The sequence below is a fragment of the Hipposideros armiger genome, unplaced genomic scaffold, assembly GCF_001890085.2.
Source record: "Hipposideros armiger isolate ML-2016 unplaced genomic scaffold, ASM189008v1 scaffold_407, whole genome shotgun sequence".
Lineage (NCBI taxonomy): Eukaryota > Metazoa > Chordata > Mammalia > Chiroptera > Hipposideridae > Hipposideros > Hipposideros armiger.
This window is the reverse complement of record NW_017731757.1, coordinates 557,462-581,973: the sequence shown is the minus strand read 5'-3', so window position 1 is coordinate 581,973 and position 24,512 is coordinate 557,462. Positions and strand designations below refer to the sequence as shown.

The following is a 24,512-nucleotide window of genomic DNA, read 5'->3' as shown; positions in this document are numbered from 1 at the left end:
TGAGTGAGCTTTTAATACCCATCAGTCATGTATTTTCCTTGCTTAAAACTCTCCACTGGCTCCTTTGAACCTGTTATCATGATCTGAATAATCTGGCCCCAACCACCCTTTCTTATTGCTTTCTCTACTCTAGCCTGACAAAGACTTCCCCATTCCAGACCTTTGCACTTGTTTTGCTTAGAAACCTCTTCTCCATGATGTTGGACATGGCTGGTTCATTCTAATCCTTTGGGGCTCAGCCCCTTTGCCTCTGCATGGCAACAGTCTTTTCTGACTGCCCAGTAAAAATGATTGCCTGCTTCTCACCATCCCTGTCACTTATTCTTTGTCAAATGACCCTCCTTATTTACCCTGATAGCACTTGTAATGGTCTTAGTTGACACCTCAGTTGATGGTAACTTCATCCTTCCAGTTGTGTAGGCTCCACACCTTGGAATCAACCTTGGTTCTCCCTCTTATATCCCACATTTATCCCACCAGGAAACACTGATGGCTCTGTTTTAAAAATGCTAACATTCTGGCCACTTGGCACTGCCTCCCCTGCTACCACCCTGTCTTGGTCTGAGCCACTATCATCTTTGACTTGGTTACGAAACCACTTCACTGGTAGTCCTGCTTCTATGTTTGCCCTCGTACAGTATGTTCTCAATAAAATGACCCTTTAAAAACTGTTCAGATCCTCTAGTGGCTTCCCATTCCTTTAGAGTAAAATTCTTACAAGGCCCAGATGCCCTACCATTTTACCCTGCTGGCATTTAAACACTTGAGAAAAAAAAATATTGTCTTTATTGTTCACTAAAGAATCTCAAGTACCTAAAATTACCTGGTAACATAGTAGGGGCTCAATACATATCTTTGGATTAAATGAATAAAACTTGTTTACTGATTCATTGTTTATTTTTCCACTGTTGAAATGCAAGATACATTGGTCTTGTTTCATTTTCTAGCCAAAGCCCTCAGAACCGACCTGGTATACAGTAAGTGCTTGACAAGCTCTTGTTAAAGAAATAAGTGAATATCTACTATGAAAAGATTATTGCATCTGCTTACACTATATTGACTTAACGTACACATTACATTACGCATAGTTTCCATTCATCACTCATAGGCAACTATCTATGGTGAATGAAGAGTATTAAACAATAAAGCAAAGAATAAACAGTTCATATAAATAGAACTTTATGGGAAGCAAGCAGTATATAGGGTTATGGTTGCCCCAAAGTTACAATCATGTAGTAAACTGGAACACTTTCAGTATATTATCACTATTCTTTCTGCAGTTTGCTCTGCCTGTATCAACTCTTCTGCTTAACTTCCTCAGGAAAAAGAAAGCTATTGCTTTACTGGTTATTTGTAAAACTGCTTACCCTGGGGCATTTTTTTGGTTGTTTTTTTTTGTTTTGGTTTGTTTACAAAAATGAAAAAATGTCATTTCCACATAGAAGAGCACTTTGTATTCTTGAAGGAGAGATTTGCACTTTCAATCACTTACATAATCTATTTTGTTTTTCATGTGTTTTGAAGGGCATTCATATCTGTGTATGGCTGTGTGCAAATGGAGAGGATCCACAACTATTCTCTGTGATTGTTTGGATTGTTAATCTCTCCAGGGTTTCCTCAACATTCTCAGAGACAGTTTCTGGCACCAAAGGGAAAATGGAGAAGTTGAGATGCAATTTTATCTCCCAATTGAACTTGATTAAATGGGGACTGTTCTAATCAAAAGTTTGGCTCCTAGGGGAGTGCAATGTTGTTAACGGGTTTGAGAATATTTGAGAAGAAAAGGGAGGAAAAGTACTGAAGTTAAGGCAGAGAAAGCATCAGGCAAGAACATAATTGTAGTAAAGCTCATTAAGGCATAAAATTAGGTGAACAAATTGCTTCACAGATAGTGATAAGCTCCTTGCTAGACTGGCAAAGGAAGTGGAAGAAAGCTACTTGAAAACATTATTTTTATTATTTTAATAATTTGTGTAGGAAGCATCGTAGCTGCAGTCTGTTAGCCAGAAACAATTGCCAGCTGGTGTCATCGTGGAGTAACTATAGTAGGCTGAATGCAAACGTGTTTTTCCTTTTTACCTGGAAAGCATTCAGTTGTAGAAAGTTTCTATTTATTTTCCCTGATTGTGAGGTCCGCCCTTGTAGATAAGAAAGTCTGTTTATTGCATGTTTTAAGAGCTATGATTAGTTTCCCACCAAGTTCTAGAACTTGATAGGGAGACCACACTTGGGACAGATAGCATTCACAGAACCAAAGCCTGTCATTAAAAACGAGTACTTGGGTCCATGCCTGAATAATTTGTGTCATTGCTTGATTCTGTGCGTTGATTTCCTTGCGGTTACCTCAAGGAAATTGTGGCGCTTCATTAGGTATTTTACTGAAAGCAAAAGCAGACCTTCTGGGATAGTGTTCTTTGAAAAGGGTTGAAGGGGCACTTATTTATAGAAACATACATTTTGTTAGCAACATAGCTGTTTTATTTGTTTGTTATAATGTTTTCTTCTGAAATTACCCTACATAGTTTCTTTTAACAAAACAATGATACAATCATGTTAAGTTGTTACCGTCTTTCCCCCTGTTTATCTGGAAACTCACAAGAGCAGGTACCAAAATACTGCAGGGTGTAGACATTGCTCAGCTTTGCCTATCAAACCAGAGGGAGAGGGAAAAGTATTTAATTGTTCTCTTGCAATTCCATTGTCTCTTCCTGCCTCTTGATTCAAAGGGTCTCAAGAGGGGAGAGAGGAAATTATGGGCTCTGTTGTTGATGTTCATTGAATTTCTTCAACAGGGATTTGAATGTATTTCAGGGATGGTAGTGGCTTCTAATCCTGACTCGGCTTTCACCCAGCTTTCCTTGGTTCAGTTTCCTCATCTCTGAAGGGGGATATTATACTCCTCTTAGCTCCTTAGAGTGTTGCTCTAAGAAGCAAATGAGATAATGGCTAGGAAAGTGCTTTCCGCTATACTAATTGCCACCAGCACTCAGGTTATATATACATTTGGGTAGCTAACAAGGTTATATTGATCCATGTGATATCAAGTGATTTTATGGAAAATGAGAAACCTCTCAAATAAAATAACAGTATGATAAAATTTCTACTTTGCTAAAGCAAATGTATGCATTATAAAATAAGTAAGACCATTAACTAGATACATTCAGAAAGTAATTGTTGGGTTTTTGTTCTATTTCAATTTCTTGCTTTTGAGAGTAGTGTGATGCCATTAACAGGATTTCAAACTTGAAGTGAAAGAAAAAGAAATGGAATCAAGTAAACTTTAAAGAAGCTGATTCATCTTACCTAACAGCTTTCTTACTAATATAGGCTCATACAGTATTAGGAAGAGTACTGTCTGTGGTTGTTTATAGAATTGGAAAGAGGAAAGGAAGCAGGGGAGGGAAGCTTTGATGTGAAGAATCCCACCTGCCTAGAATAATAAAAACAAACAAACAAACAAACAAAACCTTCCTATGGGCAAGTGTTAGCATCCCTGAAACAGATCTGGATCTTAATTGATAGCTGTGAAGAGACAGTCTGACAAATGGAAGAGATCAGCACAGTGTCTCAGGAAGAGACAGAAAGCTCACAGATCCATAAGGGGGCCAGGTGGGAAAGTTGGCTGATACCAAAGCATGGAATGTCAGGTGTGGTGGATTGGGATCCTGAGTGTAGCAAGGAGGGACACGATGACTTGGGCCAGGAAATCAAACTATGTTGTCTCTGCCTTCAACACACTGCCACTCCCTACTTGGATCAAGAAAGAGCAGGAGCTTACTCCACTTTGGTGGTACATCCATTCATTATCTGAAAAACAGAAATTGCTATTAAATAAAGATTTTGTTCTTCGGCAAATGAAAAATTTAAATGTTTGAAAAAGTTTTCTTGTTTTTTTTTTAAACTGCACACAAATAATAGCTTATTTAGCTTAAGAAATACAGGTAAAATGTGGGTCTTATCATCCACATTGGGGGGAAGGGGCGAGTCTTGCACACTTAGGAGCTCAATGTGTAGTAGTAGGGTGAATTTTAGGAGGTCATTCCTTACTCTTCTTCCGCTGCAATGCTGTGGGCAGGAACATATGGTGCTGGAAGAAATGAAGTGTGCGTTGAACACAGAACCTGATACACAGTAGGGCATAATGGATAATGGTGTCTCACCATGAATGGATGCTGGTTGAATAAAGTTGTAGAGTTGGACACACTGTGTAGTTAAAGGGACTGGAATAAAACTTGAACACCAGTTAGAATGTCTTGGTTAGAAATTAAAAGCAATCTAGAGCCAATTTTCCCTGCTGACAAGGGATGAGCCAACTCATGTGGAGTCCTGTTTAGGTGCTTCTGCCCAGTGGGGTGCAAGTGTTATCCCTGTAAATAGGCCGACCAGATCTCTGTCCATTTACAGACTGAGAAAGATGCCGATTTAGCGGTCTCAAATTAGCGCCAGCGACGCTCTCCTCTGGGCCTCTCCTTGCCCTGCCTTTGCTTTAGCTCCTAAATCTTTCCAAGCTGGAGGCAGAAGGGATTCCCATCCCCAGCTGCCTCCTTGAGTCCCGCGAAGCAGAGGACTCCTCCCCTGGAAACTCCTCCGGGGCTGGGGAAAGCTTTGGCGCATGCTCCGTACCTAGGGCAGGTTTTTGCTGCGGGTAGCAGGGCTCCTGTCACACCGGCTGGCGGGTTGTGGCGGTGCCAGCCAGTGTGTGAGAGTGTGTCTGCGTGCCCGCGCCTGGGCGGACCGACCCGGAGCAGCAGTGTGACTGGCCAGGACAGGCAGCTCCGCACAGGCGCCTCGCCCGCAGCCGCTGCGGGGGCTCCTCTGCAAACTTGCGGCGGGCACCTTCCGCCCTCCTGGCTCCTGCGCCCAGCGACCTGCAGGCAGAGGCTCCGGCGCGCGTGCGGGGCGCGGTGCCCGCGGCGGGCCAGGGCGGCGGGGCCGGGCCGTGCCTTCGCCCTTGGCCCGCGCCCTGGCGAGCCTCATGCAGCACCCGCGCTCGCGGCTGCTGCTACTCGGCTGCCCCGCTGCCCGGGGCAGGTCCAGGACCGGAGCCGCGCGCACTAGCGCCTGAGCGCCTGAGCGCGGGCGGCGGGATGCCCCGCGTCTCCTGAGAGCGCGCACCGTGCCCGGCCGGGAGCAGGGAGCGGGCCGAGTCGGGCGCCCCCGGGAGCGCAGGGCGCCCCACGCCGCAGCCGCAACCGCGCGCGCCGGCGCCCGCCTCCCCGCCCGGTTCGCAGGCCCGGCTTTGCCAGCCTCCAGTGCCGGAGTGCCGCGGGGCCGCCAGCCAGCCGCACGCTTCGGCGTCAGGGGCATGGAGGAGCGGCGGGCTCGGAGCCGCGCCCCGGAGTCTCCGAAACTTCCGAGCCGGCGCTCGTCCGCGCCGCTGCCGCCGCCGCCGCCGCTTCGCCTGCCGGCCTGAGAGCGGGACCATGGATGAAAGGTTCAACAAGTGGCTGCTGACGCCCGTGCTCACTCTCCTCTTCGTGGTCATCATGTACCAGTACGTGTCACCCTCCTGCACTAGCTCCTGCGCCAACTTCGGGGAGCAGCCCCGCGCGAGGGACGCCGGCCAGCCTGCTGCCCCGGGTCCCGCCCGCCGGGCACAGGTGCCGCTGGAGGACTGGGAGCGGCGGCCCCAGCTGCCTCCGCCACCGCGGGGGCTGCCCGAGGGGCCTCGGGGGGCCGTGGCGCCAGAAGACGAGGATGTGGAGCCAGGGGACCCGGAGGAGGAGGAGGAGGAGGCGGAGGAGGAGGAGGAGGGAGAGGGAGAAGAGGAGCCGGACCCGGAGGCCCCCGAGAACGGTTCCCTGCCCCGGTTCGTGCCGCGCTTCAACTTCACCCTGAAAGACCTGACTCGTTTCGTGGATTTCAACATAAAAGGGCGCGACGTGATCGTGTTCCTGCACATCCAGAAGACCGGGGGCACCACGTTCGGCCGGCACCTGGTGAAGAACATCCGGCTGGAGCAGCCGTGTAGCTGCAAAGCGGGCCAGAAGAAGTGCACCTGCCACCGGCCGGGCAAGAAGGAGACGTGGCTCTTCTCCCGCTTCTCCACCGGCTGGAGCTGCGGGCTGCACGCGGACTGGACGGAGCTCACCAACTGTGTGCCGGCCATCATGGAGAAGAAAGACTGTCCACGCAACCACAGCCACACCAGGTACTGTCCCCTGCCCCGTCTCGCTTCTTGCCCTAGTCCCGACCCCGGGCTGCCCTGCGCGTGCTTGGGAATTCCCCAGCGTCTTCCAGCAGTTGGGGCAGAGGCTTTGGTAGGGGCGTAAGAAGCCTCTGGATAGTGCTCTGGTTTTGAACTCGCGCCTCCCCTGTCCACATCGCTTCCCGCTACCCCCCTTTCACCTTCAAAGGTTCCCGGAAACGTCGTGTGTGTGTCCTTGCTGTGCCTAGCACGGTGTGGCGTCCCTCGGAGCGGACAGTCGGAAAACCGTGGAATGGCGAGGAGGCCTGGGTTAGATAAGCGAGGTCGAATCTTGTACGTAAATTCTGTGATTGGAAACTCAAGCCCTGAAGGAGCTGGGCGTGGAGGCAGGGCAGGAGTTTTCCTGGCACGGTGAAGCCGGAGGGGAGCCTAATGCGTCTGTAAGTGGCTCTTGGGTGGCTGCTTGCCAGCTCAGGAAACAATCTCTTGATGGCACTTTGAAGATACACGTGCAAATTCCTGCTCTGCCTCGATAACCCTCATTCTGGAAATGGTTTTTGTTGTTGAGTAATGCTAGGCTTTTGACTCATGCTGTTCTGAGCAAGATTTCCACTCTCCCCCAGGCCAATCCATCAACTCATTCCGAAAGTATTTGTTAAATGCCTATTGTGTGCCTGGCAGTGTGCTAAATGGTAGGTGCATACAAAATTTTAGTAAGTCAAAACCCTTCCTTTCAGGAGAGAATGGCCTTCTTCTCCCCTCCCCCTTTTAAATAGTAATACTGCTGAGAATTAGGAAAGTTTGACATCTTAATAGCCAATGAAACTACTTACATTATTAACATCCGTTGAGAGAGGCATGGGCTTAAGAATTTGGTTGAATGTTCTTTCTGCCCATTGCAATTTGAAGATTAATCTGACATGCTTGCTCAAGGGACTAAAATATTAAAAGCTTGGAACACTACTTTATTGAAGTTTTTATCTCAAAGGTTTCAAACAATTTGGTGTAAGGAAATAGGAATTTAAAAACTCAAGCTCAATATGTTGATATCAGATAGCTTTTGCATCTGACATTATGGGAAAAGCTTCCTGTCCTGGCAGCTACCCAGATTCTGGAATTCACCACCACTGAAGCATCTAATTCTACTTCATTTCTCCAAGAATGAGCAAAATTTCATTATGGGATTTTTTTACTCTGGCAGTTTTTCAAATGCTTTCTCTCCTCCCTGCTCCTTTCCCTGTTTAATGGAAATTGGTTAGACTAAAAACTTGGTTAGACTTGGAATGAGGGTATTAGGCTCTATCTTTAGTATATTTTAAGGAGCTTTTATTTATAGATATTTCTAGTTGTGTAGTATTTTAGCTCCTGCCCCTCTATTTTAGTTTAAAACAGTTTTTCTTTTCTTTTTCTTAATTGAAAGGTAGGCTTTATTTTAAAATTTATTTCAGAGATGCTAGTAATGTATTTTAGGTATCTCTCTCTCTCTCTTTCTCTCTCCACACATACACACGCAGAATCTCTTTTCCAGGTCTTCATCAAATCTAGACTTCACTATTTATTTATTTATTTATTTATTTATTTATTTATTTTTCAATTACTGTTGCCATCCAACATTATTTTATATTAGTTTCAGGTATACAGCACAGTGGTCAGACATCCACATAATTTATGCAGTGATCCCCCCATCAGCCCAGTACCCACCTGGCACTATACATATTAGCCATAAAAACGGTTTTCAATTGATTATACTTCCAAACTTCCTAACAAACAAAACTATTATTTTAGCGAGAGAGAATCTCTGCTGTGCTTTACCCAAAAGTATACTTTTGGGATTTAGACCTTTATGTATTAATTCCTGATTGACCCCAAAGAGTTTTGCTAGTCTGATTGTCACCTTCCATTTCACCAAAACTGGAGACATTGATTATCACATAGACACATCCAGTGACCCTTCACTGGGTATCAACATTATTTTCTACTGATGTATATAAAAGTCTTAGTGAATAGATGAAGGTTTAAGAAGAATTAGAGATTACGGAATCTAAAAATAATGTGATTTTACTTAGTGATGAAATGCTGCTGCTACTGTAGACCCAGGATAGATGACAGCAGTAAGATCTCACTTCTGTAGGAAATACTCAATATCTCTGCACTCTGTGATGGAGGAAAATCCCACTTTGGCTATTTGAACATGTGGCTTCCATTGCACAGTCAAATGTTTGTTTGTTTAGTGATGGACCACAAACCTCCATTTCTTTCTGAATCATAAGTTATCAGATAATAATCCTGCAGTGGTTTGCTTTTATTTTTAAAAAAATTTTGTGGTAGTGTTTTATTATTTTTTTTTGGGGGGGGAGGTAGCACATTTTACAGTCTTTCTTCCTTACCCTTTCTCCCCTTCCTGATATTCTCAATTGCTTTTCTTCTCTAGATGCTGTGGTAAAGAATAGTTGTGGTTTATGCGAGGTGCCGTGCGTCAAAAGCCATAGAGAAAAAGTTGAAGAGATGTTCAGTAGCATCTTCCTCACAGAGAAGATTGAATTAGTTGTCTGTCATTGGACTGTCTGTGTAAGGCATTCCACAGTCAACTAGATTAGCCTGGATAATGGAGGGTACATTTCCACAATGCAAAATGGCAGATAATCTATTGCTACATAATGGGAACAAGGTTCTTCAAATAGGGCTGACTCTAAGCAAAATCAAGATGTAGATCATGTTGATCTTAGTTCCCTTGTCTCTTTGTTTTTGGTTTCCCCGCCCCCCCCACAACACCTCCTTCCCCGTTTCTCACAGAGATCAGTGCCCTTGTGAGTCATGTAATGGGTAAGAGCTAGGATTCTGTAGTCAGATGGCTATGGCACCTGTGCTTACTAGCTGTGTAACCAGGACTAAATTCCTCTTTCTGAGCCTCAGATTCTTCATCTTTAAAGTATAGGTGATAATTAGTACTTCTCTGACGTGTCATGAAAACTAAGAAAATGCATGCAAAATGCTTAGCGTAGTAGCTATTCCTAGTATATGCTGGTATATAGTACTTAAAGCTTAATATGCAGGTATATAGTAACACTTAGACATTAGTTGTTAACTATAATAAGAATATCTTCCCTGATCAAGGCCTTCCTTCATAAAAGGACCTAAGGTCAGTTCCTTGGAGCTGCTCGGTGTAAATAGGTCAGAAAAAGTTTTAGATATGCCATTTTATGATTATTTGTATTGAGACAGAATCCTAAGTTCCAAACATAAGACATAAATGGAAAATTATGGACATTTGGGCATCAGTAATCTCAGGGGGCAGGATGGGAAGCAAGGATGGGGGCACACAATATAACTGTGTATATCTTCTGTTGGTGACAAGAAACACTGACTGGAATGGTGAGGGAGGAGGTGGGTCATGGGAGATGCATGGTGGGGTCGAAGGAGCCATCATATGAACCCAGGAAGGGGCCGGCTTGGTGGCTGGCAGTTTGGATCCAGCACAGAGGGCATTTCTGACCACTGAAAACGTTTAAGATAGGAAGCTCATAGGAAGATGGCACATCTGATTACCTCTTTTTTCATGTCACTGATGGTTTCTTCCCATTCCTTTTCTTTTGTATTTTTCTCCAGTTACATATTTCTTTGTTATTGTATGCTTTCCCCTTTCATCTGCATACCCAGGTCTTTAGAATACTCTTCTCTACCATTGTTGAGGATAGAATCATAGCATTTTATAGCTAAAAATGACTCACGAGATAATCTAGTCCCACAATTTATATGGCAAGCGAGTAATCTAATTTTAAGGAGGTGAAATTGTATGTCTAAGGTTTCCCCAGGACACTTGAGTCTTCATTTTAGTAATTTATATTTAATGTTTTGCCTATAGTTTCTTCTGTTTACTATGAAAAGTATGGTGGAGAGTGCCTTAAGCACCTACTATGTGCCAAGTACTATGATAGTCCTAGGAATGCAGTTTTGGACAAGCAGGGTCAGCCCTAAGAGCTTAGGCTATTAAGGAAAATAGACCTTGATATTCTTTGGTGAGTACCACTCTCATTCTTAAATAATCCTGAGAAAGATTCCATCAAAACCTTTTGTAGGGTAAGATGGCAATTTTTCTTTTTTTATTACAGAATTTTTCATTCTGTTGGTCCTGTTGGAGCAGTTAGAATCTTATGAATATTATATTAGACAAGACCCTCTGTGCTGCAAATGGTACAAACCTAACTCAAACTCAGTTCAGCCAGAGGTCTTTGTAACCAGACAATAGGAAAGGTAGGGGTAGAGTTGGTTTCAAGAATGACTGGAACTGGAGGGTTGGGGTCTTTCTCCTCACATTCTTTTGCATATTGACCTCATTCTGTCAAATTGGCTTATTCCACAAAATGGGTAAATGCCTGTAATATCTAATAGCTCCACAATCCGAGATCAAAGTAGATCTTCTTGGGGTTCCAGTTTGAAATCTTGGGAAATGACTCTGATTCGTTCAGGTTGGAGCTTGTCACTATTATTTCAGTCAATCAGTGTGGCCAGGAACGTGAGGTTCTCTGATCCACCTTGAATCACAGAACTACATCATGACTGGTGGTGGTGGTGGTGGTGGTGGTGGTGTGTGTGTTATCACAAGAAGGGGAGCTAGCATAGATACAGTTCTTAGGTGGACCAGTGGGTTCTAGACAGTTCTTCCACATGTGTCAATTATAGGTGTAAATAAATGAGAAGTAAATGAACCTTCAGATCTCTTCTTTATATTCTATTTAGAAAAAAACTTAAGGCTGACTACAACTCCAGTTTGTTTGCAGCATCTGGGAACCATGTCACATGAGGAATAATTGAAGGAACTGATAATATTTAATATAGAGATGGGAAAAATAAAGAGATACAAAAGTTGCCTTCAGATACTCAAAGGAGGAGGGTGTGAAAGATGGAGAATACTTGTTCTGTATTTCTCCAAAGGATTGAACTAGGGTAAGTGAGACAGAAATGATGGGATAAGGATGTCAACTCAGAGTAAGAAAGAACTTCATAAAATTTGTAACTGTCTGAAATGAGAATGAAATCTTTTGATAAGTGGTGAGCTCCCCAGCAGTGAAAACTTTAGACATGGCGAATTAACCACTGATGTTGTAAAAGGAAATCCTTCCCAGGACAGAGCCTAGCCTGCATGGCCTTTTATTTTAAGGTTCGTGATCTAATCTAAGCTGAGTTCAGGGTATCCTTCTCGTTCCCTTTCCTGCCCCATGTAGAGAAAACAAAACCAAACCAAAAAGAAAAATAGAAAGGATTATAAGTGAACTAGTCAGTTCTCAAACCTTTGTAAATATTTCTACAAAGGAAACTTTTGGTCGAACACAGTCGATGGTATAGACTGTTTTATATGTTCAGGGCCAAGAGCAATAAATGGTTCTTGGGTACTAGAATGTCTGCTTCTTTATAATAAGCATAAAAAGGTAAGATGAGAAAATATACCACAACTTGCCACAAAAAGTCATAACCACTTTGAAACATCATCTGTTTATTGCTTTTCCTTTAGACAGCAGGCTAAAATATATAAGGAGTCTGCAGAACTCTGTTTCAAAGACAACCTGGAGTATTACGGCCCATACTGCTTTTGAAAGCATAATCTTTTTGATGTCTTTTCTAATTAGAAATGTTGAACTACAAAGAAGGTTAATTTTCAATATCAGGTTTGTCCTCAGTGTAAAAGTAAGGAGATATGAGATTGTTCTGTCTATATGCCATATCCACTTACATGTTACAGGGTCTCTAAATGTATTGCTTCTGGTTCAAACCACCAATATTTGCTGTAAATCAGAGGGAGGTTGAATTAAATCCATTCAGTTTTTTTGAGTTGTGGAAATAAGACTGGAAGTGGTAAATGGTAATTGATGATTTTTTTTTCCTTTTTCTTGCTGGTTACCTTAGGGGTTTTGAAAAGGTTGATTTTTAGAGAAATATAAATATTCATGTAAGAATTGGAAGCTAGGTAAATTTAGCCACTAACAAAGTAGATTTGTTTAATCTTAGACTCTTATGTTATTATTCCCCAAAGCTAATTATTATCATCTCATTTTGACTAAGGACAATCAGAAGCTTATGGCATTTGAAAGTTATTTATGCTTGATAATGAATTAAACAGGTTTAATTGAGACTGGCAAATCCTAATGTAATTTTAAGAGTCATGAAATAAATTAATTATTGGGCCAAGAAATAGGTTTAGTATGAAAACAATTAAATGGGGAACCCAAATTAATGTTTTGTAGTAATCTTATCTTGTTTTTGAGTTTGTTAAATATGGATATCATGTATATCTTCTCTGTTGATTTTAATTGGCTAACATAACTTTATTTTAATTATAGCTAAGCATTTATGTTTTGGGAAGTCTAAACATTTAACTTAGACAAGGTTATTTGTTTATATCTTCCTCTAGCAAATACAGTTGCTTTGTAAAATATATATAAAGTTACCAGTACAGAGACTGACCTATAGAAGATGCTCAATAAATGTCAGCTAAAAGTATATTGTATGTTCTAGATTATTTTATAAAAATAGCGTAACTTGACAAGATTGTGGTTCTTTAAAAAGTGGAATTATCAAGTGTTTTGTTTCATAATCTCTTATTTCAGATGCAAATTCTTATGTCTAATATAAACTGTTAGCAGTTGCCTTGGTAATTAACAAGATGTCAACTCCTCTGATTCTCTAGAAGAGGAGTGAAAGTAAGTATGGAGACCAGGGCTTATTGGACCATTCGAAGCCGTCTCTACTGTTAGACATTATGACACAAATCAGAAATTCATTTGGGTACAAACAGATGTACTTGCCTCTTGGAAAGGTTAATCTTATCATTGATTTTCACTTTGTGAAAAATCAGCTTAAACGGAGAGCATGAGAACTATGATGTAGGATGGGACGATGAAAAAGCACAAGTAATGTAGACTCTGGATTACTACTGTTCAAAGGCAGATGGTCGAGATGTTGTGGTTAGAGATTGTGATATTGGAGAGAGATGGGAGGAGACCCTGAGTTAGGAAGAAAGTCCTCAAGAGAAACTGGAAGAAATTAGTGACAAATGTATCACCTGCTGAAAACCACTGAAAATTGTGCTGATGCCCAATTTGTGAATGTAATTAGGGTAACGTTTAAGAGCATGGGCTGTGAAGTCAAACTAGTTAGATTTTATTCTGGCCCTACCACTTACTGTCATAGAACCCCGAACAAGTCAGTTACCTGCTCTGTACTTCAATTTTCTTCTCTGGAAAATGGGAGGAATAATAATACTATCTGATGGTGAGGACTGATAATACATGTGGCACTCCGCAAACAGCCCGACACATGGAAGAGTTAGCTATTATGTTCTCATTGGACTCGTCTTACACATTCATGCTGTTTTGTATAGAAAGAAAATGATAGATAAACTTGTACTGTCCTTTTGGAATCTGAAACTTTCTATCTTGAATGATGCAAAAATGAATTTGCAAGCTTTTAAAGCCATACATGATTAAAGTAAATGTTAATTCTTAAGATACCATGGGCATTCAATGGGTACTTAATGAACATTGTTGAATGGACCAACATTTCTCCAACATATCATTTTATTTGTTGTGGGAAATAAATGAAACAGCAACAAGAATGTTTAAACACATACAATTAAATTCATAAATGAAACAATCCTGCACAGAAATTGAATTAGCTGCCCGTGGGCACGTAAATATTTGTAGCTCATTGCTACTATTCGTATCTTACTGTGCTTTCATTGCTAAGTATTGTGTCCTTTGTTGTCAGAGCCTTGCATTTAACACCATATGTTCATGGTTGCCCCTGCATTCTAGTTTCTTTATAAAACACAAGAGGGTAGAAATGCTAACCACCTGGAGGGCCTCCGTATTTATTTGCTAGATTTCCAGAGTGCTTCTTCCAAAGAATTCAAGATTATGGATGTATGACTGTAAACCTGGGTGACAGCTTCTTTATTTTGTGGACTTCAATTAGGAATTGGTAGAATTTTATAGGTTTACTTCAAAACTGAAAACATAGGCCTAGAAAGAAGAGTAAACATGACTTTCAAGACAGATGTGTGTAGTAGCTTAACCTGTGTGTGGAAATTTCAAGGTAAGATCAGTATAATACAGTAATGAGCAAGGTGACATGCCAAGAAGAGAGAACAGACAGTGATAATGCAGGATGTAAATTAGAAGGATGCCACAGAGGAGGGGCAGAAGGACAAACGTAGTCAAGGTGAAGAATGCAATCCTAAAAGAACCAAATCAGAAAGAAGGTAATGATGAAAGCACAGGTCAGAAATTTACCTTGTGTGCAATCTTTGTCTCATTAGTACATTTATGAGAAGTAATCAACCATCTGGGAGGCTATCTGACTTGGGACACTGGAGTATTTAAATGCTGCTGATGTTCTTTTATTTACTTAGGCATTTTTTCCTGTATCTGTTTGCTATTTATCGGTAGCTGTATTAGTCAGAGTCCTGGAAGTAAACAGAAGCACCTGTGGTTTTGCGAAGGGGCTAGTTATGGAGGGATTGATGGGGTAAAGGCACCAATGTTGGACCTGAGGTACCTTTCAGCTAATAACAAGGGGGAGCTGTGAGCCACCCTGCACCTGAAGTGGCAGAGGGAGATTACCATGATATCAGCATCCGTTGTCTGCAGGAGCTGCAGCCTCAATTGTAGGAAGGACTTCCCCTTAGGAGCTGTTTGTAGAAATCAGCTGCTGCCAGAAGTATGGAGCTGAGGCAGAGAGGAAGGGGTGGGGAAAGAAATATCTTAACTACTTTCTCCTTCCACCTGCCCATCTCTTTCCATTTTAGCTTCCACCTGGAAGCTAAAGGGCAAGAGACCTAATTGGATACATTTCACGCACTTGAGCAAGGCAGAGAAAAGATGGAGAATGGACTTGGGGTTGCAGGGTTAGAAGGGATGGAAATGGAGAATAACTAGTGCAGTGCCTTAGAATAGTTAGAAATTTCTTCTCATTCATTTTATGAGTGCCCCCATTCAGTTCTGCAGGTGACACCGAGAACAAATACCCTTTGTTTTACCTGTACCACCAGTCTTCTGTATGGACCGTTAGTTTCCACCTAAGGAATGGTGAATGCAGCAAAGGAACTCAGCAAAGGAGCAGTCACCACAGACAAGTGACTTTTTGCTGAGTAATAAAAATAATGCTAAATTCAGGTGTTTTGTCACCTTAGTAACTCCAGAATCAGCTGGTCATAGTGACAGATTTGGGGAGTTAGGTCTGTAGCATGATGCATAGTATGCAACACACATTTTATATTACATCTGTGTGTGGTTTTTTATGAATTTGGAGTTATATAACAGTATTTGAAGCATGACAAAGTAGTTTGCAAAACTGGCTGTAGTTTGCAAATGCATATTTATGATATGTTTAATTTATGACATGCTTAATTTTCTTCTAAGAACATTAAGAATGTTAAGAATAATATTTGTGTGGCTTTAAGTCTCTGAAGGTAAAAGTGAGAGAAGGAATTCTGTTACATTTGAAGCTGTTTTAATGTTCTTAGTTTTAAATGATTTTCAAAATACTGTTTCCATATTTTGGGGAAGATATGAGATGCTTGAAAGTATACATACATGCAGTTCTCTGTGCATACCACTCTGAACCCAGAATCTCCTAACATTAGATATTGAAAAATATTAAAGTTGGTGTCGGAGAAAACTTGACCCAAGAATTATCAATTCATGGCTTTAATTCCAAGAGTCAAAATGCCATGAGCAAAAAGGTATTCAACATTGTGTTTGTAGATGACAAAACAAGATTCAGTGCATTACCTGCGCCTAGTCCATCTATTGGGACTGGTGTGTACTTGTATGTCATAAATTCCTTTCTCCCATCCATTGGAGGGGATTTTGCGCTGCTGGAAAGAACATCATCCATGAAGAACATACTAACCTCTATCCTCTTTTTCAAAGCTCCCCCTCCCCCCCTTTACACACAATCCTCTTTTTTTTTTTTTCTCTCTAGGACACCGTTTTGTGAAATGGCTATGTCAGCAATGGTGTGTAAACAGGAGGATCATCTTCAGGCCCTTGCCTCTGTGTGAAAGTTACTTGCCATGATAAAATTGCCTTAGGAATTGTTTTCTGCTGGCTGTGAAAGTTATTAGCTGTAAGGAACCTGTGCTCTGTTCAGCTGAGTTTAAGCCCAGTTCACTTAGAGCATCTGGGAGAAGTATCAGAGGAGCTTTTCTTTCTCATGTAGCTTCACTAAGTGTCATTGCACCTTCCATATATGCAATGAAAGAGGTGGACTAATGCATAGTTATATTTCTAATACTCGTATATCTGTACATAAACATTTCTATCAATACTTCTGTAAATAAATGAATATCAAAAGTGTTGTGTATAAAAATATCAGACCGCATGAAGGAATTTAGGTATACTAGAAGTTCCAAATTTATTATCTGATGCATTTTAAAAATATCAACTCTCATGGCCCACTCTTTGTCTTTTCAATTCAGGCTGAATCCTACAACACCGCCACAGATAAATTTTTTTGCCTTGAAAGTTTTATTCTCCAAGTTCCTTATGTGTGCTATAAAGAATAATTAATGTAATGAAAAAATCAATAGTGTGTATAAATTATTTAGTCTTTACTATCATTGTAATTTTCTTTTCTACACCTATTGATTGGCAACAATTCATTTGTTAATTTCTTCCTAATAAGATATTCATTGTATTAGGTCTGTAGTAGTGCTGTCCCTGCACTTTCACAAACAATTCATGAATTATTAATGATACATGGAGCAAGTTAACTTACCAGTGAGTGCTGTGAGATAGAATGCAGGCAAGGGGGAGTCATTGAAATGCTATCTTGTAGAGACACTGTGTAGGCAGACAACTGCTGAGAACTAAGTGAGTAGATTCTTGCAGGATAGTAATTTGTATTTTAAAATTTTATGTGTATGTGTTTTTTTCCATATATATATATATATATATATATATCTGGAAACATATATATATATATAAATAAATAAATAAATATATATATATATATATATGTTTCATTTTTTTAAGTTAAAGTTTATTGGGGTGACAATTGTTAGTAAAGTTACATAGGTTTACCAAGTTAGTTTTTAAATCCACAATGCTTGTGTTTTGGGGAGATGGGGGAAGGTCATCCACAACTATCTGTGATAGGGCTCTGAGTGTGTTTATGAAACACTGCCTTGGCAGTTGTCCACTGAAGTGCTTCAGAGGAGTGGGAAAAATCTGAGACCTTTTGGAAACACACAGAGATTTGAGTCTAAGAAGTCGAACTGCCAAAATTCATGGCAAAGGGAACCTTTCCATCAGCTAATTTTGACAAGAGGCAGAATGGTATCCTGAAAAGAGCTCTAAATTTTTGATCAAGCAACTGGGGTTTGAATCCAGACTTCCTCATTGACTTGTTTACTTATTTATCATGTGGTCTTCTTGTCAAAATTTAAGTTTCCTGGAGACGGTGACTGTTTTGTTTCCCTCTGCATTTTCAGTGCCTAGAATAGGGCCAGGTACATAATGGCTGTCAAATAAATCTTGACTGAATAAATGAAAAAGTAATAAGCACAAATAAATGTTCTAATTTATTGGACAATTTGGATAAGAATATGTATTCTATCTCCTTTTTTAGAGTTGTTGTGGTTTAAGGAAATGATTATGAAGGCAGTTTATAAAGCACAAAGTACTATACAAATTTAAATTTACATTGATGGTGAGAAGCCTTTTGATATAGAATGGAAAAGGAAGGAAAGTTGGATTTTGGAAATGCAATGAATATATAATTCGGCTTTTATAGAGTTTCAGAAATTGGGAATGACAAAGATGCAGTTGAAAAATATGAAAAATATGCATTTAGCTCAACAACTTGTTAGAGTAATGAGCAGTTTCTTTTAAAACTGAGTATAATATATCGTAAAAGGCTTATCAAAATGCATGTACTTTTCCTTAGACCATCGGAAAACCTTTTTTCCAGGGATTTGGCACAGATCAAGGAGCAAAAGTTTTTCTGTTTTCTTTTTTTTCGTTCCGCTGCTTTACCTTTTTGAGAAAGTTATCCTGAAATTGCTATTTTTAGTTTTATATTCATAACTTAATCATTATTTTCACATGACAGCTATAAATTATAGCTATCAGTTAACATGTCCTGAAAGTGAGCTGAGACTATAACTCTTCTTCATTTAAGCTGATTTAGGATGTGATACTCCACTGAGCTGTTCACTACATACTTGGTTTTGCAGTTAATTACAAAGAAAGCAAAAAATTACTTTAGAGAAGAAAATCTTCCAGAATCTAGAGTTTGCATTTCAATAAAGATCTATTAGCAGAATCATTTTGCTTGGCAATGAGATAGTTTTTATATGTGAGGCACCTGGTCACTTTCAGGGGGATATACACATTTTCATGGGTGGAGGCATAGCTCCTTGGCTGTGGTGGAGTTTTGGAAAAGGCTGTAAGTTCAGTAAGCAGATGGAACACTAAGAGGTGTGATGACTCACAGTAGGAGAGAGGGGGGGCATTATCATTTATTGAACTCTTTTATCTTAACAGCAACCCCATGAGTCATGTAGAAGTATCCCCATTTTACAGATGAGGAATCTGAGTATATTTATTAGGATGCTGTCAGTGGCATTTAACAAAAAAACTCAAAGTCAAATTGGCTTAATGGTAAGACATTTATTTTAAATTTCATAAAAAGCCCAGAGAGAATTGGATGATTCTGTCTCTGTAGCATGGCCCAGATCCAGTGAAGCAGAGAGGCAAAGAACATAAGTGTTGAAGCCCAACTGTGGGGTTAAATCCTGATTCTACCATTTATTACTATGTGACCTTGTACAAATTGCATAAATCCTTCAGGGGTCAGTTTCTCAATCTGTAAAACAATTATGCAGACATTTTCCCCTGTCATTAGTGATAAGGATCACGTGCGTTAGTGCACACAAACATTTTGAGGAATACCTGAAGCACTCATTAAATATTAGCTATTGTTATTTTACTGAGGACCCAGCTATTTTTCCACATCTTCACTCTGTCACCTTGAATTTGCTGGCTTGGGCCATAGGCTACTTCTTTTATGGTTGCAAGAAGGCTGCAACTATTCAAGTGGCTGCAGAATTTTCTGGCCAAACAACAACTAGAGCAGAAAGGGTCCCATTCCCATTCCTAAGCCAGTCACTGGCAACAGGAATGAGACCTGGATTTCTTTTTGATGGGGATAGGATTACCATTCCGTGAGTCACAAGGGGACAGCAGAACAAAATTGAGGCTCTCCTAGTAAGGGAAAAGGGGGATGTATGTTGGAGAGGCTACCAATTGTGTCTCCATCCTCTCCATTTTGGAGAGGCACATAGGATTAAACTATAAAGCTAGATTTCAAATCTGGACCTTAACTTCCAAGTTCTAGCCTGTCAACTATTCTAATTTACATCTGCCAAAAGTATTGCATTTCTATGATTGGTCAAAGAACTGAATTATTCATTGACTTTTTTCATTCATTCCTTTGTTGGTTCAGTCAACTTCAACATACACTTATTGAATGTCTGCTATGTATCAATCATATATATATATATATATATATATATATATATATATATATGGTACAGTTTCAGAGAAATCAGAGGGAGAAGAAATAGCGTATTTGACAGTCATTTGGGCTGGTAGTAAGAGTACCAGCAGGAGCAAGGCAGGACACAGGACCAAGGTAGACCTTGGTGGATTAGTGTAATAACCTTGTTTTCTAGTTTTTGTATTTCATGTTTTGACACCTGGGGCCTTACTGATCCTGGAAGAATCGCAGGGTTAGCTAATTCCTAGAGATAGTAAATGAGCATGCCTTTCATATGAAAACCAAACAATCCAGAGCCCATACCCCCAGCTGCTTCCTTTATCACACTCTTGTACTATAGGTTACTATCCCCTATGCCTTAATCACCCCAGGATCAGTTACCAGACAAATTGGGACAGCCCCTCTAGGACAGAGCCCCCTGAAATTATACTAGCCAATTGTAAACTTGCTTACCCTGCCTCACTTATTCCTTCCCTTGGAAACCACAATAAGGGTTCTTGCCCACATTTTCCCCCTGACTTCCTCTGCCTCATGAATGACCCTATTGCTTCCCCCATGAAGTCCTGTGTGGCATGCTGTGACTTGTATTTCTAGGTATCTGAGTGTAAAAAACCTTCTTTTATGACAGTCACTTTCGTGTCTTCTTGTCTTACCATACCTGATTAAAACAAATCCTTAAAAGAGTTACCAAGAATGGAACTCAAACAAAGGACAATAATTCTAGTTAATCAGAAGCATTAAAGTGATAAAAGTGGGTTCTGAAACAGTATAGAACCAGTTTTCTGACAGGTGCAAGGTCACATTGAGACTAGGTCAAGGATTAGACTGATCAGTGCCCTCACATCCATTGTCAGGATTGTGGATCGGTTCCAGGGACTGGAGAGGGGCCAAGTCTTCAGGTCAGATGGTTCTAAGCTATAGGAGGCATGGGTGTAGGAAGAGGAGGGAGAGAAGTGTAGAGTTGGAACAGCAAGCAAGACCTGAGACAGCCAATTCCTTAGAATTTAAACAATGTTGTAAAAACATTGACTGGCTGGCAAGAGAGATATAAAAATTTCTAATTTTATTTTGAAGTCATTTCTTTCTATAGCTTGCTAGCTGGCTAGATTGATTGATTCATTCATGATTGTACAAAGCCCGATACCAGGCGTTGGGGAGGATACAGATTGATACTTGTCCTGGCTCTCAAAGACTGAAATCATAGTTATGTAAATTGTAGACCAAAATGACTTGGAAATATTTACATTTCAACATTTATGTCAATTCATGGTTTTGTAATAACAACTACATATAAAAGTTCTGCTTAAAGAATGGACGAGTGTGAATATTTGTAGGAATGAAGAAGGCGCTAATAAAGGATTTGGATTGGCTGAAGAGATAGGCTGATATTGGGATGGACATAGGTCAGTTTATAGAGGGCCCTGAATATATGCTACACTGAGAAAATTATTTTTAATTTACTGTGAAATTTAGAATAACTTTAAATTCTTTTTTTTAGTTAAAGTTTATTGGGGTGACAATTGTTAACAAAGATACATAGATTCTTTTTTTTTATAGAATTTAACATTTATTTTATTTTATTTTATTTTTTAAGATTTTTATTGGGGAATTGGGGGGATGGGAACAGTGCTGGGGAATTGGGGGAAGGGGAGCAGACAAGTTGCTGTCCTTTTGTTCTTCAGTCTAGTTGTGGAGGATGTTGCTTCACTGGCCCAAGTTGGCACCATCATTGCGCTCTTCCCGGGTGAGGCACCTCAGTCGCCGGCTTCTAGACGGCCGCTCACTGCGGCTGCTGGCTGCTCACGCTGGCTGCTGGCCGCTCACGCTGGCTGCTGGCTACACACGGTAGTCCATGGCAACCCACTGCCACAGGGGCTGCAGCCTATGCCGTCACCAGCAACTCACGGCAGCCCAGCTCCAGGTTGAGCTGTTGTTCAGCATCTTAGCTGTAGAGGGCAGTGTCACTGGCCCTCATATGTGGGATCCGAACCGGGGCCCTCTGGCATCCCAAGCCAGTTCTTAACCATCGCGCCACTCAGCCGGCCCGATGCATAGATTCTTAAACAGTGATGATTTTACAAATACGGCCATAAATTCTCTGATACTCTTCAAGAGGTAAAGCTTAATTCCTGTCTCCACCCCCAGTATTGAGTTCAGTGACTTGACTCTAATGAATAGATTATAATCAAAAGGATGAGCTGCCACTTCTGAGGTTAGGTTATAAAAGGACTGTGGCTTCTGTGTTGGTATTCTCTCTTTTCTTTTCCTGGATCCCTTGTTTTGGGTGAAGCTGTGTTCTGAACAGCCTTATGGAGAGGCCCACATGGCAGGAAGCTGGAATTTTTTGCCAACAGCAATGTGAGTGAGCTTAGCTGGGGATCTGTTAGCCCCTGTCTAGTCTTCAGAGACTGCGGACTTGGTCAACACCATGACTGCAATCTTGCTAGAGACCCTGAGCCATATTTGGATGCTAACAGGGAATGATAAAGCAAAGAGAGGTGATGTAGGAGTGATGTGTTAAAGAAGATGAAAGATGATCTAATTACAGAACACAGGATTTCATCTATCTTCTTCCCTTTTTTACCAGAAATGAAAACGGAGTATTTGAGTACAGATACAGGAAGGTTGGAGAATAAGTAGTTGAAAGATGAAGTTGTTCTAATCTGATTGCATCTCCTTTCTCTATGAAGTATGAAGCAAGGTCATTAGCTGAGATTGGGGCGGAGAGGAAGGAATGTTGGAAATTTGAGGAGAGCAGAGAAGGTGTGAATAATTATCTCAGAAGTTGGGAAAATAAATTTCCTAGGGAAGTAAGCTGTCTGTTAGTATTGAGTTCTGTTTTGAGACCTGTGATTATAAATTTGAGACCAGTCCAGTTAGTATGGTTCTGTTATTTTCTTCAGCAACATTAAGCTGTTCTGGTGGAGGCATGGAGCAAGTGCACAGTTGGATTTAACTAGGACTAGGGTTTTACCAAGGGAGTTATGGCTGTTTGCAATGGAGCATTTATAGTTCCAGATCATGTGAGTTAGCTGGTTAGGAGATAAACAAGGATACAAGGGTGGGTCATAGAAAATAAGAAAAGTGGTAGAGTCAATAGTATGTGTTAGGGTTGATGATAGAGGTCTTGCTGAGGTTAGGGAGTTGTAGGAGATGCTGGTGTAACTGTGCCAGATTATAGGATGCTATGGACAGAGAACAGGGTGTCTCAAATTGAGATGCTGGAGTGGGTGCTGTAACTTATATGATCTATGCAAATGAGTTCCTGAAGTAGGAAAAGAAGTGACCATTGGAGCTAAGAAGATTGAAGAATGGTGGGGACAAAATGTTGGGTGGATTACCCATGTGAATGTCGAAGTCAAGAATGATGGTAAAAGTCGACTTGGAGAGGAGAGTAAGGAGCCTGGTGTTAGAGGTGAAGCGGTCCATGGTGATACCGCCTTGGCTAAAGGGTTATGAAGAGTGACATGTACTCCAGAAGACCATGGGAATGTAATTCCTCAGCACAGACATCTAGGCTGTTGAGTTTTGCAGAGCTGTGATGAACCAAGAAGTAAAGGGCCAAAGGGAAGAGAAGGGACCATAAAATATAAATAGATACATAGGAAAGAAGTAGTGATAGGAAGATAAAGAGATGGAAGAACCGAAATATCCCTCTGTGGAAAAGGGAAAAAGTTCCCTTCCCTTCAATATCCCACTAGGGCTTAGGAACTCCTGTGAAAGGAGGTCAGACTGCAGTATTCCATGAAAGGTTGTCTTATGACTTTCACTACCTTTATATGGCTCACTCAATCACAGTTATCAAGAGACAGTTTTATTCAGCATTCTCTCTTTATGAAAGCAGAAACGGGAATAATATTTGTGAAGTTTCTGTCTAAAAGCATTTCTTAATTTAAGCCTTGATACCAAAGGTACTGAGATTCTGTTATCTAAAAGATTACCTTGTGAGGGATGGCTCTGTCCTTATGTTGACAGATAAGACACAGTTTTTCAATGGACAGATAACCTCACAGGAAATATAATCTGACCATTGGCTGTGAGCTGGGCCCTAGAACCTGGAAAAAAACCCTCATAAAACCATATGTCCATATGTGAGCAGGTAGGTTTTTGAGAAATAAAGTTTTCTTGAGGCAACAACTTACATTCACAACTAATTCAGACCATTTGTGTTTTAGGTGTGATGTGCCGGGAGAAGGATGCATTAAGGGGTAATTATTACAGTTTCCAAAAGGTTATGCATTGCTTATATGTGGAAGGGGCCTCGTTTGTTGGTAGACTGGCCTGCGTTTTATCTATAGCTTGGTTCTTTCCACATTGGGCGAGCTACTTCCTTTTATTCAGAATATGATAGCCTCTTTTTCTGTTCTGGAAGAGGATTGAAGGCAGTACAATAAGTTACACTGGTGATAGTGACTTTGAGGTATCAGAAAGGTTGAGAGGGACCAAGGAAGGGCCTAGGAATGAAGATCCAAAAGCGACCCCCAAAAGCTAGAACAGGAAAGTACAAATGGCGGATGTGCAGAGCAACCAGTACTTATGAAGTCTAACGTTTGGTAATATGACAAATTTGGGTGTGCAGAGGTGGCTAAAGCCCTGCTGATTAAAAAAGCTCACTTTCTTGATGGGAGACAACAGTCTGAACAACTAAGATACAATATGAGCAGGTTGGAAGTACTAAATACTGTGTTTGGACACTGGATATAAAAAGGTGAATCAGACATTGTCCCTGTTCTCAAGGTACTTACAGTGGACAGACTACAAAATGGACAGTTGTAATGTGCCGAGGGATGTGCAGTAACGTAGGGGA

General features: G+C 41.0%; 1 protein-coding gene across 2 annotated transcripts in view; it reads left to right on the top strand.

The window, feature by feature from the left end:
- The first annotated feature begins 5,334 nt into the window (after nucleotides 1–5,334).
- LOC109394067 (heparan-sulfate 6-O-sulfotransferase 3-like) overlaps nucleotides 5,335–24,512 on the top strand; it is a 386,720-nt gene continuing 367,542 nt past the window's right edge. For both annotated transcript variants that reach the window (XM_019663845.1, XM_019663846.1), the window contains exon 1: nucleotides 5,335–6,151. In XM_019663845.1, coding sequence (XP_019519390.1) covers nucleotides 5,424–6,151 — 728 coding nt within the window. In that variant the 5' untranslated portion in view covers nucleotides 5,335–5,423. The remainder of the gene's footprint in view (nucleotides 6,152–24,512) is intronic.